This window comes from Equus przewalskii, chromosome 13, assembly GCF_037783145.1.
Source record: "Equus przewalskii isolate Varuska chromosome 13, EquPr2, whole genome shotgun sequence".
Taxonomy (NCBI): Eukaryota; Metazoa; Chordata; class Mammalia; order Perissodactyla; family Equidae; genus Equus; species Equus przewalskii.
This window is the reverse complement of record NC_091843.1, coordinates 42982409-43005818: the sequence shown is the minus strand read 5'-3', so window position 1 is coordinate 43005818 and position 23410 is coordinate 42982409. Positions and strand designations below refer to the sequence as shown.

Below are 23410 nucleotides of genomic sequence, written 5' to 3'. Positions count from 1 at the left end.
ACTTACACACACACATACACAAACTAAAGAATACACTTTGCACATTAGTAATCAATAAGTATGCTACATACTATATGCAAACCTAATGTAAAGGTTTAAAATACTGTATTATTTTCTTCAAAAAATAAGATCTAGCCAATAATTAAAACAGAGCTATCTATAAACATGACTGGAAAAAGAAATCTCATTTAAAAAATTAAACCATTGAAAATATTGTCTCAATCTGTAAATTCGTGGATTATATTAGTGATTACCTTTACATCACTTCTCTAATTTTAAATACTGCATTTTCTAGTACTATAAAAGCCAAATGCCAAACAGAGCATAGTTACTGAAAAAGTAACAAGTTAAACTAAAAGGCAGTAACAATCAGCATTAATCTGTTTGCTATGTCTGAGCAGTTATTCCCCTTCCAACTGGAAAGCTCTTGGAAACCATTATCATAGACCACTGGTATATTGGTAACAGAGCTGCTTCAAGCAATCTTCAAAACAGCTTTCTTTAACAATTATTGTGTAAACCGTTTCAAGTATGATAAAAATCTTTCAGATTCTGGTTCCCTGGGCAGATCCATGTAAATCAGTGTCACTGTTAAGGGAGAGAGAACTGGCCCAGACAACCAGAGATATGTGCCCTGTCCCCATCCCAACACTCCTGAAGTTCATATTCATATAGAGTGAATCATAAAGACAATTTCCAGGGCCGGCCCGGTGGCGCAGCGGTTAAGTTCGCATGTTCCACTTCTCAGTGGCCCGGGGTTCGCCGATTCGGATCCCAGGTGTGGACACGGCACTGCCTGGCATGCCATGCTGTGGTAGGCATCCCACATATAAAAAGTAGAGGAAGATGGGCACGGATGTTAGCTCAGGGCCAGGCTTCCTCAGCAAAAAAGAGGAGGACTGGCAGTAGTTAGCTCAGGGCTAGTCTTCCTCAAAAAAAATAAATAAATAAATAAAGACAATTTCTTAAAATGACTACTTAGAAGTTAGCAATATTTATGTAGAGGCTTAAAAATAGTTTTCATATCCTTAAACAAGTAATTTAACTTCTATGAATCAATCCTAACAAAAAAAATTAGTCATATACAGATTTTTTCACACAAGTTGTTTGTAATAGGAGACAAATTGGAAGCTTCATGAGAATACTTTGTTACACTCATACAACAAAACATTAACATTAAAAACAATGTTTTGAGTGATGTTAGCATCATGGTAGACTGAGATCTACCAGTGATCTATCTCCTCCATGATACAACAAAAAAGACATTCATGCTCCAACAGAGGACATCCACACAACAAAAAACACGTCTGAGAGACCCATGCAGCCATATGGAGGAGGGCGAAGAGGCTGGAGATCCCCTTGGAGGAGGTGAAATGGGGTAAGAGAAAACTTCACTCGCTTCCCAAAAGACTGCAATCTGGGACTGCACGCAGCCTCCAAGAGGGAAGGAAAGGGGGGAGGGAGTGCCCATTAGCAGGAACATCAAAGATCCCCAAGGTCCCTCACAGCCTAGGGGAAAGCCCTCTACCAAGGTGAAAGCTATCATGGCGGTGACTTCACCAAGCCAACACCCCAGGAGAGAAGACAGCAAGAATGAGTAAGCCCATGAGAGCACGCAGAAAAAAGCACCCCTCCCCAGCACTGGCTCCAGAGCCTAGGAACCTGGTGGAACACAGAGGGCTCAGAATATGCAGCTCTTGACCCAAATCCAGTGGTGAAAGGTAGTAACAGTGATCAATAATACCAGGATGTGGAAAAACGGAGCTGTGCCTTATAGCAGTATCAAAAATTATTAAATCTCCAGACCAGAGAGAAAATGACAAGTACCCAGAAATCAGTCCTGAAGACACAGAAATATGTAATCTAAATGACAGAGAATAAGAAATAACTATCATCAAAAAACTCAATGAGTTAAAAGAGAATGTAGAGAAACATTCAGTAAGTTCAGGAGCTACTGCACAAAAGAGATTGAAACTATTGACAAGAACCAATCAGAAATACTGAAGATGAAAGACACAATGGATGAGATAAAACAACATATGGATTCCCTGAACACTCGAGCAGACATCACAGAGGAGCGAATCAGCATAATGGAGGAGAGACATATTGAAATGCTCCAGAAAGAGGAGGAGAGAGAACTAAGACTAAAAACAAATGGAGAAATATCTGACTCAATTAGGAAATGCAACACAAGAATTATAGGTATTCCACAAGGAGAAGAAAAGGAAAATGGAGCAGAAAGCTTGTTCAAAGCAATAAGAGAGGAGAACTTCCCAAACCTGGGGAAGGAGATGGAAATTCATGTGAAAGAGGCTACCAGGTCTCCTAAATATGTCAATGTAAAAAGACCTACTGCAAGACATATAGTAGTGAAACTGGGAAAAGTGAATGACGAAGAAAAAATACTGAGGGCAGCAAGGCAGAAGAAAATAACCTACAGAGGAACCTGCATCAGGCTTTCACTGGATTTCTCTGCAGAAACCTTACAGACTAGGAGAGACTGGAATGACATATTCAAATCTTTGAAGGACAAAAACTTTCAGCCAAGAATATTCTCTCCAGCAAAAATATACTTCAGATATGATGGAGAAATAAAAATTTGCCCAGATAAACAAAAGCTAAGGGAGTTTGTAGCCACAAGACCTCCCCCCTGCCCTGCCCCAAGAAATCCTCAAGAAGGCCCTCATACCAGAATAAAACAAGGGAGAAAGGGGTTACAAAGCACAGAGTAAAGAGATAACTAGGTAGACATAAAAGCAGAAAATTGTAGCTATACATGGGAACAGGTTAGCAAATACTTAAGTATAACATTAAAGATAAAGGGAAGGAAAACACCAAAAACAAAGATAATCTTGTCATTTTAACCACAAACTCACAACACAAGATGTGCTGTGACATCTTGTCACATGTGAATAACATGTGACAAAAACAACATTGGAAGGGAAAAGAAAGGAGACTGAATCGGTTTAGTCTAAGGAAATAAGAGGCCATCAGAAAATGGACCATCTTATCTACAAGATTTTGCATACAAATCTCATGGTAACCACTAAACAAAAAAGCAGAACAGAGACACAACTAATAAATAAGGAGAAAACAAAGAAACCCAACATAAAAAACTACATAAAACTCAACTGGTAGACTGAAACACACAGGACGAGAAACAAGAGAAATACAGGAGAACTGGAAAACGAATGATAAAATGGCAGCATTAAGCCCTCATATATCAATAATCACCCTAAATGTAAATAGACTGAACTCTCCAATAAAAAGACAGAGAGGGGTGAGATGGATTAAAGAACAAGATCCAACAATATGCTGCCTCCAGGAAACATATCTCAGCTCCAATGACAAACACAGGCTCAGAGTGAAGGAACAGAAGACAATACACCAAGCCAATGGCAAACAAAAGAAACCAGGCGTAGCAATACTTATATAAGACAAAGAAGACTTCAAGATGAGACAGGTAAAGAGAGGCAAAGAGGGGCAGTATATAATGATCAAAGAGACCCTCCACCAAGAAAACATAACACTTATAAATAGAAGTGCACCCAACACAGGAGCATCAAAGTACATAAAGCAACTATTAACAAACCTAAAAGGAGATATTAATAATAACACGATAATAGCAGGGGACCTCAACACTCCACTGACATCAATGGATAGATCATCCAGACAGAAAATCCACAAGGAAATAGTGGAATTAAATGAAAAGCTACATCCGCTGGATTAAATAGACATATACAGAACACTACAGTCAAAACCAGCAGAATACACATTCTTCTCAAGTGCGCACGGAACATTCTCAAGGATAGAACATATGTTGGGAAACAAGGCAAGCCTCAATAAATTTAAGAAGATTTAAGTAGTTACAAGCATTTTTTTGGATCAAATGCTATGAAGCTAGAAATTAATTACAAGAAAAAGCTGAGAAAGGGACAAAGATGTGCAGACTAAACAACATGCTATTGAACAACCAATGGATCACCAAAGAAATTAAAGGAGAAATCAAAAAGTATCAGGAGACAAATGAAAATGAAAACATACCATACCAACTGACGCGGGATGCAGCAAAAGCAGTACTAAGAAGTAAATTCACTGCAATACAGGCTCACCCTAACAAAGAAGAAAAACCCAAATAAACAATCTCAAACCACGCCTAACTGAATTAGAAAAAGAACAAAGCCCAAAGTCAGCAGAAGGACAGAAATAATAAAAATCAGAGCAGAAATAAACACAGTTTGAAACAAAAAAGGCATCAGAAAGGATCAATGAAATAAAGAGCTGGTTCTTTGAGAAGATAAACAAAACTGACAAATCCCTAGCCAGATTTACAAAGAAAAAGAGAGAGCTCAGACTAAATAAAATTAGAAACGAAAGAGGAGAAATTACAATGGATGCCACAGAAATACAAAGGAGTATAAGAGAATAATATGAAAAGTTATATGCCAACAAAATGGACAACCTAGAAGAAATGGATACATTCCTAGACACTTACAACCTTTCAAAGCTGAATCAAGGAGAAATAGACAATCTGAACAGACTAGTTACAAATACAGAGATTGAAACAGTAATAAAAAGCATCCCAAAAAATAAAAGCCTAGGATCAGACAACTTCCCTGGAGAATTCTACCAAACTTTCAAAGAGAATTTAATACCTATCCTTCTCAAGCTATTCCAAAAAATGAGGGAAGATGGAACGCTTCCTAACATTCTACAAGGCCAACATCACCCTGATACCAAAGCCTGACAAGGACAACACAAAAAAAGGAAAACTATAGGCCAATAATGCTGATGAACATAGATGCAAAAATCCTCAACAAAATATTGGCAACCCAAATACAGCAATACATCAAAAGGATCATACACCATGATCAAGAGGGATTTATACCAGGGACACAGGGATGGTTCAACATCCACAAATCAATGTGATACACCACATTAACAAAATGAGAAATAGAAACCACATGATCATCTCGATACAGAGAAAGCATTTGACAAGATCCAACAGCCATTTATGATAAAAACTCCTAACAAAATGGGGATAGAAGGGAATTATCTCAACATAATAAAGGCCATATATGACAAACCCACAGTCAACATCATACTCAATGGGGAAAAACTGAACACCATCCATCTGAGAACAGGAAGAAGACAGGACGCCCAATATCACTACTCTTATTCAACATAGTACTGGAGGTTTTGAAAGGCCAGAACAATTAAGCAAGAAAAAGGAATCCAAATAGGCAATGAAGAAGTGAAACTCTAGCTGTCTGCAGATGACGTATATAGATGATGACATATATAAAGAACAAAGCTGGAGGCATCACAGTCCCTGACTTCAAAACATACTACAATGCCACAGCAATCAAAACAGCACGGTACTGGTAGAAAAACAGGCACACGGATCAACGGAACAAAACTGAAAGCCCAGAAATAAAACTGCACACCTACAGGCAGCTCGTCTTCAACAAAGGTGTCAAGAACATACAATGGAGAAAAGATAGTCTCTTCAATAACTGTGTTGGGAAATCTAGACAATCACTTGCAAAAGTAGACCATTATCTCACACCATACACAAAAATAAACTCAAAATGGATCAAAGAGTTGAAGGTAAGTCCTGAAACCATAAAACTCCTGGAAGATAATATAGGTAGTACACTCTTTCACATCAAACTTAAAAGGATCTTTTCAAATACCATGTCTTCTCAGACAAGGGCAACAAAAGAAAAAACAGACAAGTGGGACTTCATCAGACTAAACAGCTTCTGCAAGGCAAAAGACACTAGGGTCAAAACCAAAAGACAACCCACCAATTGAGAGGAAATATTTGCAAATCATACATCAGACAAGGGGTTAATCTCCATAATATATAAGGCACTCACGACTGAACAACAAAAAAACAAACAGCCCGATCAAAAAATGGGCAGAGGATATAAACAGACATTTTTCCAAAGAAGATACAGAGATGGCCAATAAGCACATGAAAAGATGTTCAGCATCACTAATTATCAGGGAAGTGCATATCAAAACTACACTAGTGTAGATACCATCTGTTAAAATGGCTATAATCATTAAGACTAAAAATAACCAACAGTGGAGAGGGTGTGGAGAAAAGGGAGCCCTCATATACTGCTGGTGGGAATACAAACTGGTACAGCCATTATGGAAAACAGTACAGAGATTCCTCAAAAAACTAAAAATAGAAATAGCATATGACCCAGCTACCCCACTACTGGGTATCTACCCAAACCACCTGAAATCAACAATCCAAAGTGACACATGCATTCCTATGTTCATTGAAGCACTGTTCACTACAGCTAAGACACAGAAGCAATCCAAGTGCCCAGTGACTGATAATTTGATAAAGAAGATGTGGTATATATATATATATATATATATATATATAATATATATACACAATGGAATACTACTCAGCCAGAAAAAAAGGCAAAATCCCATTTACAACAACATGCATGGACCTGGAGGGTATTATGCTAAGCGAAATAAGCCAGACTGAGAAAGACAAACACCATATGATTTCACTCATACGCAGAATATAAACAAACACATGGACAAAGAAAACAGTTCAGTCACTACCAGGGGAAAGAGAGTAGGGGGTCAGGGGAACGAGAGTTGGGGGTGGGCACAGGAGGTGAAGGGAGGCACCTATATGGTGACAGACAAGAAATAATGTACAACTGAAATTTCACAATCATATAAACTAATAAGAACTCAGTAAAATTAAAAAAATGTTTTGAGAAAAACTTACAAAGGCAGGATATATAACTAAATATTTAGCATTATCTAAATTAGTAAAATGGTCTGAATTAATCAAGATACATACGTTTAAAAATCATTAGCAACACTAGCTATCTGTCGTGTTGAGGATTACAGCAAATTTATTTCCCTCTTAATATTCTTCTATAGGATTTTACATTTCTACAAAGAACTTTTTTTTTCACAAAAGTTTCTTTTTAAATCTGCTCTAGATAGGCATTTGTCCTATTTAGTTTAATTACAGTATCACTCCTTTGCCTTTTCTCTGTTCATTTGTGGACTCATGACCATGTAACTATCTACAAGAACCTTTAATTAGGAATTCTACATTATTTCCCAGAAGACTAGTGAGGAGCAGAGTTCTCCTAGGAGATGTTAAACACTCATGAATAAAAAGAGAAAAGTCCACTTGTGCTTTTAAGGTGAACGCACCATAAAGAACACATCTGTCCAGAGCATTCTGGGTCGTAAACAGGGTGAGAGGACGAGCAATATTGAAAACCCGCAGATTCTCAGAGGTAGGGCTCCAAATTTCTCAATAGCAGTCTCGTCAGCACTCACTGTCTTATATACTCCAGATACAAACGTCCTTACTTTAGAAGTGACAGAAGGTAAAAGATTGTTTATTCACTCATTCTTTCATTCTACGAGTATTTACTAAACACAAAATATAACTAAAAAAAACCAGATCCACCAAGTCCACAAATACAAAATAAAGTTCACAATGTTGACAGCTACTTCATCAAGCAGTGACTACGATTTATATAGTCCAAACTTGAAATTCTAATAACAGATGCAAAAGGTGTGTTTATACCTCTTCCATTTTGACTTGAGTAAATGTTTAAATCATTTGCTCACTGGTGCTCTGCTATGGTCTGAATGTTTGCATCCCTCCTAAATTCATATGTTGAAATCCTAATCTCCAAAGTGATGTTTTAAGAGGTGGGGCCTTTGTGAGGTGATTAGGTCAAGAGGACTCTGGGAATGGGATTAGTGCCCTTACAAAAGATGCCCCAGAGAGATCCCTATCTTTCTCCCACCATGTGGACACAGGAAGAAGTTAGCAGTCTGTAGTTAAAAGGGACTTAGTATCTAGATGAAGTCCCACACATGATGCAGGGATCAAGGGTCTTAAATATTCCTTAACATTGCAAATTAGTGCCTGAGATAGGACAAGATCCCCTATCATCTGACTCCTAGTTTAAGGTCTATTTTATAACATCAAACTGAGGAATCTGTCTCTTACAACCCTGACCACAACCAAGGATTTTATTTATTTGCACCTAGTTTCTTCGGAAGTCCAAATGGGTGGTCCTGAGACAAATGCTGGGATGCTGCTATGGTCTGAAGGTTTGTGTGCCTGCCAAATTCATATGTTGAAATCCTAATTCCCAAGGCGATGCTATTAGGAAGTGGGGCCTTTGGAAGATGACCAGGTCTTGAGGAAGGAGCCCTCATGATTGGGATCAGTGCCCTTATAAAAGAGGCCCCACAGAGCTCCCTAGTCCTTTCCACCACATGAGGAGACAGCAAGAGGTCAACAGTCTACAACCCAGAAGAGTGCTTTCACCAGAACCCAACCATGCTGGCACCCTGATCTTGGACTTCTAGCCTCCAAAAGTGTGAGAAATAAATTTCTGTTGTTTATAAGCCACTCACTTTGTGGTATTTTGTTAAAGGAATGAACAGACTAAGACATGCTCCATGAAGAGATCTCAGCAACCACACATTTGGATCAAAGTCCTCTATTTTCTCATAAGCTGGCTGGGGAGTAGGATTCTACTTCTTACTACAGGAAGAGCTTGATCAATACAACATACACAGAATCCACAAAAGCAAAACACATTTTGCTAAAAACCTTAAGATGCCAAATCCATGGTCAAGTGGATGCTTCCAGGCATTAATCAGCACACCAACATAAAGGTGGTTAAATGGTCTGGTCCTAATAATCAACTCTTATTCAGCTGCACTGACAAATGTGTCTTAATCTCTCTAAATATGCTCTGAATCCAAAAAAATAAGGAGCACTGCAGAAGGGCAGAAAACAAAGTGCAATCACAGAGGTAGTAAATGAGAAAGAGCTGCCTGCTGCATTAGTAATTTGTGAACCTAAAATAAAACAGTAGATTCTAGAGTGTCATATCATGCCTACCACTTGCCATACTATCCCAGAATAACAGACTGGGTAAAAAGAAAACATATAAAGAAGGGTGAGCAAAAGGAAGCCCTCCAAATTTAAAACCACAAACCATGATGCTGTCATGGAAACTCCTCTTTCCAGGTGTCCCTTTGGGAAGAGTTGGCTGGCTCCACTTTTGTGCAGGTGCTATGACAGAGAAAGAGAGGAAGGCGGCCAGTAGCTTACACTGTGCCTGAGAATGTAAAAAGCACTGTAAGCAACATAGGGAACAAGAAAAAAATTATGACTTAGTCTACTGAGGAATTTGGGATCTAGTTGAGAGAAGATAAGCATAAGCACCCACACAGTTTTCTTACTCAAAATTCTAACAGCAGCAGAAAAGAGAAATCAAGAAGGACTATAATTTCCTAAATGAAGTATTCAAACACAAACAAGATTTTTTAAACCTTTGAAGAATGTCCAGATTTATATCTGGGTCAATAATATTTCTATAAAAATGACTGAGCATGAATGTTGTCTGATATTCTAGAGATTCATTTCAAGTTAAATAAAGGCATATTTGGTGCTTGACCTTGGTGAAACCAAGATACTTCCCTGTTATTGGCCCTGGTTTAATTTTACCATTTAACTTTACAAATGCACCAATTATAAAAATTCAACTCAGGATATTTGAAAAATGTTCACTGTTGTGGGCTATTTAAAACACAGCAATCAAACTTATATTAAAAAAATACAGATATTTAAGAAATTCTTAAGTTGTTAATTTTGTTTCCTTTTATCTTTAGAACAGAGCAGAATTATATGAGCACACTGCATGTAAGCATGTGTAACATCCTAGAGAATCAATGAGGAGAAGTGTACAATGTGAAGAGAAAATGTCAGGGAAGTCTCCTCCAAAGAGGTTACAGATGAATGGAGTCTTGGGAGCTGAGCAGCACTTTGTCAGGAGGCCATTTGGTAGGGGGCCATTCTGGATGAAAGGAGTAAATGTTAAGATTCAAACTGATTCAACGGACAAAATTACATTAGGTAAAGAAGCCTATAAGAACCTTCCAGAGAGAGAGAAGAAGAGGACAAAACGAAGAGACCTCCAACAAAATGATGGGGCCAGAAGGCTGAAAAGGTAGAATGGGGCCAAATGAGGAAGCGATTTATATACCACATCATCTAAAAACTTTTTAAAATAAAAAATTTTTGAGCTACATTTCTAACATATGTAATTTACTGATAAATTAATATGTGTATTACCAGCAAAAATATTTTGTGTTCATTATGAAATATACACAAAAATCCCCAGAAATTTAGAAGAATAACAGTACATATAAACGCCACTATTTTCTTCCCATGTCCTGGACACTATTTTGCAATGTACGTTTTAAGACATTTGGGTTAAACTACCTGTTTTGCTAACTCCTATCAGAAAGAAGTCCTTCAAATCAATAATTCCAAAACCAGTCATCGGTTCTTGGCAGACATCCCGCCATCATTTAATTGGCTTCTAGTCACTAATCATATATAGTAAAGCAAATCATTCGGTGACTTGCATATACATTTTGCAACCACTTTAATTTTGTAAGGTTGGACAAAGAAATTACCTTGTTCAAAGTAAGCCACTGGGAGTGTATGCTACAAAAAAATTGGAGGGGCAGTGGTAGTTGGCTGATTGTTGGTTGTTCTAACTTGCAGCTAGCTTTATTTTATTGTTCCTACCTTTATTCTCTCTTTGTTCTGATTCTTTGGCTTATTTACTTTCAGTTATCCCAATATATTTACATTTTTGGTAAACAGGTTTTATGTCCAGGCATAGAATAGATAAGTAATAAAATTATATTGTAAGCAACAGGAACGAAGATTTTTTTTTAATATTTATAACAATAGAATAGAAGCTGCTGACATTACTGAATGTTTTTCAGGGCACCAAACACTAGGCAGAGCTTTTCATATATATTCTCTTGTGTCATCCTTTCACAAATGTATAGGTTATATATCAAAATAGACGTAGAAAGGTTAAATAACTTGCCCAAAGTTACACAGGAACCTAAAGCCGAAACAAGAACAGGAACTCCTATTTCTCCTTGACAGGCAATGTGAATTGAGTCTTGAGGATGATTAGGATTTTGCCAAGAAGACAAAGAATAAAAGGGCATCCTAAGTAAAAGGAACAGTATATATAAGAGATGTATATAAAAACAGGTTTCTCACATCATACATACACACACAAACAGTAACTATGTGAGGTGATGGATGTGTTAACCAACCTTATTGTGGTAATGAATTTGCAATATATATGTACATCAAATCACCAGGCTGTACACTATAAACTTACACAATGTTATGTCAATTATATCTCAATAAAACTGAAAAAAGTAAATAAAAACATGGTTTCTTCAAGGGTTAGCAAATTTGTTCAGTATGGCTTAAAGGTAAGGAATACATAGAAAAACAGAGTAAGATAAAGCTGGAGAGGTAGACAAAGTCCAGATCTGTCTGTCCAATAAGGTAGCTACTAGCCACATGTGAATTATTTAAAGTTGAAATTTTAAATTAAAATCCTCAGTCATAATAGCTACATTTTAACTCCTCAATAGCCACCTGTGGCTAGTTTCTACGACCAATTTGGAAAGCACAGATATAAAACATTTCCATCATTGCAGAAAGTTCACTAGACAGAACTAGTCTAGACTATGAAGGTCCTTATGTGCTATATCATTGGAATTTCTCTGACAGATGATGGTAGGCCATGAAAAGATTTAACAGTTTAACAGAAGTGATACTGTTAGAGCTTCATTTAGGACTGACAACTAAAGTGAATGGACTAGCTGGCGGGAGGGGATTGGAGAAGATATAAGGAATGGGTCTATCAGTAGGGAAACCAGAGAGAAAACAAAAACAAATCTTAAAACCAAATAAATAAAATGATCACGTAGATATTTTAATGAAGAGATTATGCAACACTTTTCAATTTTTAAAAAATTTTCCAAATCTCTTATAACGAAAAATACTGTTTTTACAGTGAGAGTTCGCTGAGGGAGTGTGAAAGATGCTATTACAACAGTTCTAGAAAGAATGGCAGTTAACACTAAGGAAATGACATGGGGAAACAGTGGAGGGCACAATTTTGAAATATTTGAGAGGAAGAATCTATAGATATTGTCGTCTGATTAGACTGTGAGTCACATATTCCAAATAATTCCGCAACCACTCCATAAGACAGGTAGACCTGACATCACTACCCTCAATTTAAGAGGTAAAGCAACCAAGCTTGAAGGGTTTAGATGAAATGCCCCAGTCATACGGTTAGTGAAGGAAGAATTCAAGACAGATGGCTCATCTAAATGCTAGACTACTTCCACTTGGCTTAATAGCCCATCCTACTCATCAACTATTGCTCTCAGTCATCCTTTTTCTTCTTCTCCCTAAAGCCTCCCAGTACACAGTTGTATATTCTAGTTGCAGGTCCTTCCAGGTGTGCTATGTGGGATGCCCACCAAAGCACGGGTTGATGAGCAGTGCTAGGTCCGTGCCCAGGATCTGAACCGATGAAACCCTAGGTCACCGAAGCAGAGCACATGAACTTAACCAGTTGGTCATGGGGCCAGCCCTACAGTCATCATTTTGCTGTTTCTAAATATCAAATACACCCTCTTCAAAGATCAAAGCTCTGAAGTCACTGAAAATATTCAGAGACACTTAAACTTATTGTAAGCTCTGCGAGCAACACCCAAAGGAGTTTCAAAAATATTGATACTGTTATAAATGTCCTCTTAATATTTAAAAAAAACCTTTCACATTAAGATTATGGTTCTCATCTTTATAGAAAGCAATGTATGACAAAACTATGAAAACATTTCATAAGAATAAACCACCTTTTTCAATCATTCTAAGTATTCAGTTAGAAAATAAACACACACATCATCTTTCATATTCACAAAACCTTGATACACAGGTTGTGCACTTTTAATAATTATGATACAGAAAACAACAGTAACAAAATATTCTGTACGACATTAAGAATTTTGATTTTCAGCAGTCTAACAAGAAAAACTTGATGATGGTTTGCAAATGAAAAAAGAAACTGTCAAATTTCCACTCCTGTCTACAACAAAGAATGATTCCTCCTGATCTGTCTCTACGAATTGCTGACAGTAGAACAGAAGAAATAAAGGAACCCATAGCAGCCATAAGACCAGTTCTCCTCTGGATGCTTTCACAAATACAAATTAAGATTTTTTGCTACATAACATCCTTATCCAGACCAACTACCAATATGTAGGAATTTGGCTAGATGATAGGTTTTACATAGTTGGTGACATTAATTAAAAGTAAATGAAAAGCAAGTGCAAGTACCATGACCAAAAATCTTTCTCTAACCCAGTCCCACAGTTAATAAATCAGTTTTGTCTACACTGAATCAACTTAGTTCTCTCCTTCCCATGACCTACCAAATTCCAGATAGTACTTAGTAGGATAACCACCTAAACTAGCTATACAGCCTTTATATGTGAAAATGCCACACTGTGGGGGAGAATCCCAAGCAGTGTGCACACTGCTCTTTCTGGTCCACTCAGAAAACCAGCATATGCCCGAGAGGACAACTTTCAGCACACAAGAGGGCTAAAAGTAAACGACTCACGAGGACAAACGAAAGCTACCAAGAGAAAATGCAATCTATCTAGGCTTCATGACATGACACCAAAAAATTTGAGAAAAGAACACACTACAGTTGAGACTAGACTAAACAAGTAATCAAAACACACACACGAACTATGCATTCTAGCTTATATGAGGAGAACCAAATAGTACAATTAAAGATACTTAAATTTAGTAATTCTACATCTCAGAATTTTTTCTAAAGAAACCAATATATAAGCATATATAACCACAAAGATATTTAGCATCTTATTTTTTAAAAAATAAAAAATTAGAAAAATCTAGATGACCAAATATTGGAAACTGAGTAAATAAATTATGGCAATTATTATAATTGCATACCACGACACTATTAAGAATAATGTTGTAAAAACAATCATTTAATAGCATTCAAAGATGTTTAGATCATATATTTGCTTTAAAAAGTTATAAAACAGGTCATATATAAGTTTTAAGAAATTAGCCAAAAAGTTTACATATCTATCTATATGTTGAAAAAGCTTATCCAAGAATACACAAAATGTCAGTGACAGTTACATAACTGGGTGGCGAGACTAATCAACTTAATTTTTCAAAAATAGATATGTTACTTGGGTAATAAGGCAAAACATGTTAGCTTAAATTAATTAGTGATGAGGAAATTATATAAAAAGAAATAATCAAACAGCAAGAACAAGAAATGAACTTTGCGTAGCTCTGGATGTGGTAAAAACTTTTGGGACTATTTCATATGTTATTGTTTGTTATCAGAAACAGAATGCGCTGAATCAGTGAAATTAGGCAAAGGTGACTGAATCCTTAGAGCTCCCTTAAATCTAACACTTATTCCAGTACAAACCCCAACTCTCTAAATAAGTCTCCTTATTTCTAACATGGAACAAGTGAATTTCTGTTTCTGACAACCAAAAGAACTAAACATATCCTTGGGAATTTTGCTGCACTCAGTCCTAGACTAACTTTTTATACTTGGGGTATCATGACTCCTTTGAAAACTGATAAAATACAACAGTATTTATTCTTTCTTAGATTATCCCTACTTCTTGAGTCAACTACTCTTCAGCCTAAAATGAAATTATCTACAATTATAAAATTGAAGACTTCTGAAGAAACAGCTATGTTTCTTCTGGTGTTACAAAAGTTAATTATTTCATCTGCTTCTTCTTTTTCAATATTTGTGTGTGAAAACATACCTTTAACACCTGCATATGTTTCTGCACTAACACTAGCATATGTCTCACATCTCAAAGAAAGAATTGACATATTTTTATTTCTTTTGTATGCCTTATAGCATACCAGAAAGAAAGCTCCCAATAAGTCTATTACCTAAATTCTCAGGTAGGACGCTAATCTATACTCTATTAGGCAATAAAAAGGAAAGAAAATCCACAACTATGTCTAAAAATATGTAGTAAGAACTTTTTTTTTACATTATTTAAGCAAAAACAAAACTCCCACTGGTAAGAATATTTCTACCCAACTCAACCAACCGTAAGTATTTAAAAAAAAATACAGATATATTTACCTGCCCCAAACTTTTCCACATCGAGCCCAAGGTGTTGATATTACCAAAACTATATGTATATTAAAGCTACTGTATATGAAAATTAAGGAATATCTATGAAATATTCCTAAATATACTCACAGAAAGATAGCTGTTAATGTCCACATCATCAGTGATAGTTTGACGCTCTCCTTTATAGTTAATTTTCCGAAATCTTCGTCGAGACTGTCTGGCAGGAATCTCTCTATGTAGAAAATCTTCATTATCTTTGGAATTCTCTACCTGAAACACATGTTCACATTCCTGATTAAACATCCAACTTTTCCATATTACTGACAGTCTATGGAGTCTTAACAGGCTCATAAGGAGGCTTCATTTACTTCTTGCAAGAAACTGCCTCAAGAAAACAGTGTGCATAGGACAGTGCTCATGAGTTCAAAAAGTTTAAAGGTGACGTTATTACAAAGATCCAGACCACAGTTTCCTTCCAGGAAATAGTCTCTCTCGCTCACATAAACACACATCCTCTAAGTAAAGTCACTTACCAGAAATGAAGGCTGTTAACTACACCTACACATTCAATAATTACAACTTCTCAGTTAGTCCAATTACAAACTGCCTGATTATATACCTATTTTATTGAACAAAAAATCATGGTTATAATTTCAGTGAAGTGCTAAACGGTAAAACAAAAATGCTTCAGTTTATAGATGAACAAAGTAAAATCCAAAGAGATTCGTGACTTTCCAGTCTCACTGGAAACAACAGTGATACTTATTAAAGGTGAATTAGAATACAGGTCTGCCTTCAAAGCTTACGCTATCGATATAAGACCACACTGCCCTTCTAATTAACTAAACTATAATTTAAAAAATTATTTTTACAAAGGCATACTGATATGTTCTAAAGTATACCTTATAATTTACCTCACATCCAATAAACAAATGATAGTTTCAGTTTTTCCTCACAACTACTTTTCCTGCTAATGTCACATCTCTTGTTAATATCAAAAATTCCCAGTCACCCAAGTATGAAATTCCATCAACATTCCCAACTCCCCTGCTTGTCTTCCAAATCTTATCTTCAATCATTTTTCAAGATTTCTCAGTCCTTGTTTTTACAAATCTTCTCACAATGGCTTTTCCTTCATTCTCATTACCACCGTCCCTTATTCAAGCCTTAATCACTTCAGTCCTAAACTATAGCAATTCTGCTGCTTCAGGAATGCTCTTCCCCAATTCCATTCTGCATGGTCAAATAAATCACCTAGATAAATTATCATCACACCAGGTTTCCTGTTCAAAATGCTACAATGGACCTCTAACAGTTACCAAATAAATTTTAAACTATTACATTTGATATTTAAAGCCACATATGCTCCATCCCCAAAATATTTTTACCAGTTTATTTTATACGTGTAAGCCTGGAAAACTTGCTCCCTTATCCTCCTCTCTACAAAAAAACCCTCTCACATAAAAGGTCTAATAAGATATGCAAAATTTCCTAATGATTTCTCAGAAAGTTGATAAGAAAGAAGTTGTTCTGTTTCAGCTGTGAGAATTCAAGAGGAAGTAGCAGCCAAGTTAATGTGACCCAAGTCATGGGTCCCTATATATAAATAACTTATATTCTGCTAAGTAACTTTACTTTTATTTCCTCAATTTGTGTTATCCTATCCATTCTATCTTCACATGCTGAAACACCACCAATCATTTAAGACACATCTCAATTGCCATCTCTTCCATAAACACAAGAGACATTCCTTTCCTTAGACTGCATGACTGGTTGTGTGTATACAACCTAGACTTCTCATAAATAGGACATGCTCCCTACTGTCTTCAGGCCTTGGCATACGCTGCTGTTACTTCTGCCTAACTTCCTCCTTTGCCAATAACCTGACATCCTACACATACTTCACGACCCAGTTCAATCAATCCCTCCTCTGCCCCAGGAAGGTGCTAATCCTTCTACAGCACTAAACATATCAACCATAATGATTAGATAAGCCTACCTCACTACCAAGCTAACGAGCTCCCTAAGACAGGAAGTGCATTATATTATATTCATCGTTGTTCACTTAACATCCAAGAAGTTTTCCAAAGTGGGCATTACGTTAAATTCTTTCTCTCCAAATATGTTAGGTCCTTGGAAATATGTATAAGGTACTCAAGACATACATAGGCAGGCAGAATAAGTTACTGAATATTACTCTTGGGAAAGGTAAAATCCAGAAGACACAAGGGAATGGTTTCCTGCTCAATAATTATAAAATTTTGTGTAGGTAGCAAATACATGCTACCTTCTTGAGATTCAATTTCCTCTTCTAAAAAATGATGGGAGGATCATAGTATTTACTGAATCACTACACTAGGCCATGTACCAGAAACTCCATATCATTTAAAGCTCACAATGACCCTATTACATAGCTACTCTTTCTGTAGTAATAGATGGTACAGAGTCTCATAAAAAGTAATTCACACAAGTGAGTGTAAGGACTCAAAACCCAAGTGCAAGTAAAAAGTTATCTCCTTCATACTGCCCTATCCCAAGGGATGAACTAGATATCTACTTTAGGTGAAATTCCAATATCATATGATTTTTAGATCTTTTAATATCTACCATTTATTGAGCAAAAGCAGAGATTTAAACAATAAAGGCTTTTCAAAATAGAGTAGTAAATTAAATTTAGGAAAGGAGTTTCTAAGCCTCAGAATTTGAAGAAAAGTACCAAATGAAAAGAAAAATTGAACAATGTATAAAGGATTAAGTGCCCTTAACAAAGTTCCCTCTGACTAAAACTGAAATGTGAGATTTAAAAAAATAAAACTTGGCAAACACGTACTGAATTGGCACAAAAGTAAGGAATCCAAAGGCCAAGAATGAAGTGAAAGCAAGAATACCAGGAGGTAGGATACCAACAATGCCCCTGATCTACCAGAGGATTTCTCAACTCTAGAGATGAAACCTTCCACTTTGATGTTTGTAGGGAGTGAGAGAGACAGGAAATAAAATAGAGAATCCACCAAAGATGGGGAATCCAATAGGAAACTTACTCACAAAGCTCAACCCAAATAGCTACACTCTCATTGTAAGGGGTGAGCAAAGTGTAAGCCCACTTTGCAGAAGGGGATAAGAAGAAAATTTGCTTGGAACTGAGAGAACTGGGGGGAAAAAGCAACCAAACAAAAACCTTCCTCTGAGAATTCAAACATAAGCTATCATGCAGGTCTGTAGTTTGAATTCATAAAACCTTAAGTACATAAGTAAATTTAAAGAAGTTCAGAACTGATAATGTACATATACAACTGCAAAAACAAATCTAAAATCTCTTTGCAAGAATGCAACTTTAACCCAAACCTCAAAGAATTCCCATACTTAAAGTTCAAGACATATGAACTCATAGACAAACACATAAAAAAATTTTTAAAAACCCCCAACCCACTACAACAAAACTCAACCACAGGAGCAAATAAGATAGGAGAAGCAATAATGGACAGAAAAAACACAGAAGAATCACACTTGCAAACATTCCTATTTACTGGAAGTATCAGAAAATATAAAGTTATAATAAAAAAACTTTCAAACAAAAAGAAACTTGAAAACAAACAAGAGATTATAAATAGCAACCAAGCAGGTGAAGATTGACCAGGACAAAAAAAAAAATCCTCCCCAAGTGCCCTTCCTCCCCATTGCCAGACTGGTAGGCAGTGACTAACAAGCAAAAGCAGTCTACGTTTGGAAGACAGACAAGAACATGGAAAGATACCCTGTCTAAAACACAAGAGCACAGGGAAGGCCTAAAACTGAGGGTGGAGCAAGACGACTTTGAAAGATCTTCCAACAGACCAGACCCAAAACTAAGCACAAAGTTACCACCAGAGGAATTTGAAACCACTGGTGCACTGAAGGAAACCATAACAACAAAAGATCCAAACCTAGCTCAACCCTAGCAGAAGAGGTGGGTTCATCTCCAGGCCTAAACACTATCTACCCTCAGTCTTTATTGTCCTACACACCGTATCTAGCATTAAATCCAAAATAATGACTCATATAAAAATAAAAAGGGTAAAAAAAATCAAAAAACAAATACAAAGAACAATCCATGGCCAAGAGACAAATCAATCAACAGAGCAATCCATAAAAACTAGAGATGATCCAGATGCTAGAACTATCAGAGATTTAAAACAACCATGATTAATATGGCAAAGGCTCAGTGGAAAAGGTGAACAATATGAAAAGACAGATGGAGAATTTCAGCAGACATATGAAAAATATAAGAGTAAAATGAAAATGTTAGAAACAAAAAATGTGGTACTAGAGACTGAACAATGCTTTTGATAAGCTCATCAGCAGACTTGATGCAATCAAGTTAAGAATCAGTGAATTTAAACACAGGTCAACAGAAATTACCCAAGCTGAAATAGAGGGGGAAAAAGTAAAAAAAAGAAAAATGAAGGAATTAAATGACATATTGAGATTTAACTAAAAAGAGAATTAGTGAATTGGGAAGACAGCCAAATAAAATAACATAGTATGCAGCACAAAGTCAGGAAGAGATGAAAAAAAAGAAAGAAATCTTAAGAGATAAAGAGGATAGGCTGAAAAGACAACATATCTCTAAACAAAGATAGGCAAGAATAGAAAGAACAAGACAGTGTCCAAAGAGAAAATGACTGAGACTTTTTGATTAAAAAACAAACAAAAAAAGCCCAAAGCAGTCCAACAAATCCAAAGCAGGATAATTAAAAACCACAGCTACAAAATTCACACATAAAAGATAAACAGAATACTTCTCACATAGCCAGAAGGAAAATGTAGATCAGCTATAAAGGAAGGGCAATTAAAGCAATAACTGACTTCCCAAAAACAATGGATGCCAGAAAATAGTAGAAGGTATTGACTGTGCTGAGAAAAAAGAACTCCCCTCCTAAAACTGCATTCATGGCAATACAATCATAAAGTATGATGCAAAATAAAGATATTCTCAGGCAAAAAGAAAAACAATACACCTAGCTGAGATGTTTACCAACAAAACACCTTTATTAAAGAAAATTTTAAAGGGTCTACCTCAGATGTAACATAAGTATTCCCATCAGTAAGGTCTCGGATGCAGGAAATAATTAAAAGCAAAGAGACACTAAATACATGGTTAAATCTGAGCAAATAATGATTGCATAAAACAAGACAATAAGCAAAATTTGCGGAATAAATAAGTAGAACTAAAATATTGAGACACCAATAGCAATTACATTTAGATACAGTCACAAGCATTAAATTTTTATAAGCTTTGCTACTTATTAACTGGTTATTTTTAAGTAAGCATATAAGAATACCTAGAATTAGCACAAAAAGACTAGACCAAACATTATTATCTAAGGGAGTATAGTAGGGGAGGTGGGAGCAGTGGAAAAAAAAGAACTTAATGTAAAAGAGAGGAAAAAAAAGAACAAGTACAAGCACACAAGGTAAAAGTAAATCCAAATTTGTCAGCAATCACAATGAATGTAAGAGGAAGAGTCTTTCCAGGTTAAAAAAAAAAAAAGATTCTGTATCAAATGCAGAAGAGGTAAAGGTCCCCAAGTATTAAGGCTCACAGAATCCTGATATGAAAATATGACAAAAAGAATAGGAGAAATTATAATGACATGCTAACATGTAAGAAATCTAAACTCGATTATCAAATTGGGCCAAGAAATGCAGGAAAAAAGATAATAGTTCAAGTTGTACTTTTACTGGGAATGGAAGGGTAATTTAATATTAGAAAACATCTATTAATGTAAATCATCATATAAGAGAGCAAAGGAGAAAAAGGTACAGATCACTGTAATGAATGCAGAAAAACTTTTTGCTAAGTTTCAGTATCCTTTCCTGATAAAAAATTTTAGCAATATTTTTTGATACTCAAGATATTGCATTTAAATTACTGTGAACTTTTGACAGAATCCCAATAGCTTCTGATATTTCTTTGCTCTCTGACACAAGAAATCCCAGTCTAATACAGTTCTTGTTCCACATGTGATATAAGCCATTATTTCATGGAGGCTTCTATCTTTTTAGTGAGGAATGGTATATTCACCATAATCTGGGCTCTACAGCCACTAGGAATGGTTAAAACTACTTGGTTGTCACCACTTCTAAGCTTTTGCAATGAACAGCCCTAGGAAACACATTTTTTTCATAAAATTGAACCAACTTGGGATTTTTTTTTTTTCCTGAGGAAGACTAGCCCTGAGCTAACATCTGTACCAATCTTCCTCCACTTTATATGTGGGCTGCCACCACAGCATGGCTGACGAGTGGCGTAGGTCCATGCCCAGATCTGAACTGGTGAATCCGGGATGCTAAAGTGAAACGCACTGAACTTAGCCATTATGCCACCGGCTGGCCCAGGGAAATATTTTTAAGAGGAAAAAAACTCATGTTGATGTTGACTTTCCCTATTCAAATTATGGACTAGAGATTTTTTTGTTTTGTTTTGAGGAAGATTAGCCCTGAGCTAACATCTGCTGCCAGTCCTCTTCTTCTTCTTCTTTTTTTTTGCTGAGGAAGACTGGCCCTGAGCTAACATCCGTGCCCATCTTCCTCCACTTCATATGTGGGACGCCTACCATAGCATGGCTTAGCCAAACAGTGCCACGTCCATACCCAGGATTCGAACCGGTGAACACCAGGCTGCTGAAGCAAAACGTGCAAACTTAACCAATGTGCCACCAGGCCAGCCCCTGGGCTAGAGGTTTTTGGACAATACAAAGGTAATTGTGCAATATCTTTGATTTTGTACAACTCTTTTAAGTTGGGGAAAAAAATTTGATTCCTAATGACGTTTATATATAAATATATTAGCTACATTATATTAATTATAAATTTTAGTTATGTCCAATTAAATTGTCTTAATATATAGAATTTATTTTTATAATATACACCTATATGTTATCTACATATATGATAGCTTTAACAATATCAACATTATCACCAACATCCTGGTACTACATAGTCTTGGTTCCTAATGCTTTATGTATATATTATATTAATTATAATTACATAGTTACATACATATAATTATAAAAGTACATTAAAAGATTTACATGGCTCCAATAAATAGCTCTTCTTTCTCAGGTTTTTTCTAGCTGTTCTAGCTTGTTTTATCCTTCCAAATGTAACAGGCACAAAGCAATAACCATACCTGACTGTACTTTTCATGATCTCATTAAATTTACAAGATAATCGAAGAAAAATAAATACCTTTATAATGGCAACTCCATAATTAAGAAGATAGTATCTCATTTTTTTCAAGTTTAATGTTTTGTTTTTTGGGAGTATTTCAAAATGCCTTTGAAAATTTAAGTTTATGCAGAAGTATTTTATTTTATATAGTTACTATAAATGTATTCTTCTCTTATGTGACATATATATGTTACAGGTCAATTTCTTGATCTCTGTAAAAAAATCTGATAGGATTCTGACAGGGATTGCCTGAATTTTATATGAATTAGGTGAGAATTTATACCTTAAAAATGCTGATTCTCTCAATTGATTTAGATCTAAAAAAGATCTCAAAAATTTTTTACCATTTTCTGTGTAGAGGTTTCCTACAACTTTTGTTAGATTTATTCTGATGTGTACGGATGTTTCTTGACATTTATAAATGGTATGTTCACTAAATTCATTTTTCTAATTGTGTTACTCATAAATAGAAATACAACTGATTTCTGTATATGAACAAATATCCAGTGACCCTGCTGAAATGATTTAGTATCAATTCTATACTTTCATGCGTAGGTATTGTTAGATTTTTTACATGCAAATCTTGCCATCTGTGAATGAAAGTTTTATATTTTCTTTTTCAATTTATCTTTTTTCCCTCGCCTAAACGCACTGGATGGGACCTTTCAGCTAGTGGTTTTAGGATGGTGAGCTTTCTTGACAAATTCTCAAATGCCAGGAGAAGGTTTTCAATGTTTATTATAATGTTTATGCAGATACCTTTAATCAAGTTATGGAAGTTTTCTTCCTTTCCTAAAAGCTTGCTAAAAGTTTTCTAAATCATGAATGGATTTTGAGTATTGTCAAATGCTTTTTCTGTATCTATAGAGATGATCATCTGACTTTTTTCTCTAATTATATTAATGTAGCAAATCACACTGATTTTCAAATACTAAATCAACCTTGCAACTCTGGGAATAAATTCAACTTAGTCATGATGTTTTATCCTCTTTATGTATCATTGGGATTTGATTCCTTAGTATTTTAAGATTTTTAGATCTATTTTATAAAATAAATACTGACGTGTAATATTGTTTTTGTGTAGCATCCTTGTCAGGTTTTGCTGTCAAAATTAAACC

General features: G+C 35.8%; 1 protein-coding gene across 21 annotated transcripts in view; it reads right to left on the bottom strand.

The window, feature by feature from the left end:
• The window catches only part of RAPGEF6 (Rap guanine nucleotide exchange factor 6), a 200200-nt gene that overhangs the window by 112597 nt on the left and 64193 nt on the right, over nt 1–23410 (bottom strand). For all 21 annotated transcript variants that reach the window (XM_070571179.1, XM_070571180.1, XM_070571181.1 and 18 more), the window contains one exon: nt 15210–15350. In XM_070571179.1, coding sequence (XP_070427280.1) covers nt 15210–15350 — 141 coding nt within the window. The remainder of the gene's footprint in view (nt 1–15209; nt 15351–23410) is intronic.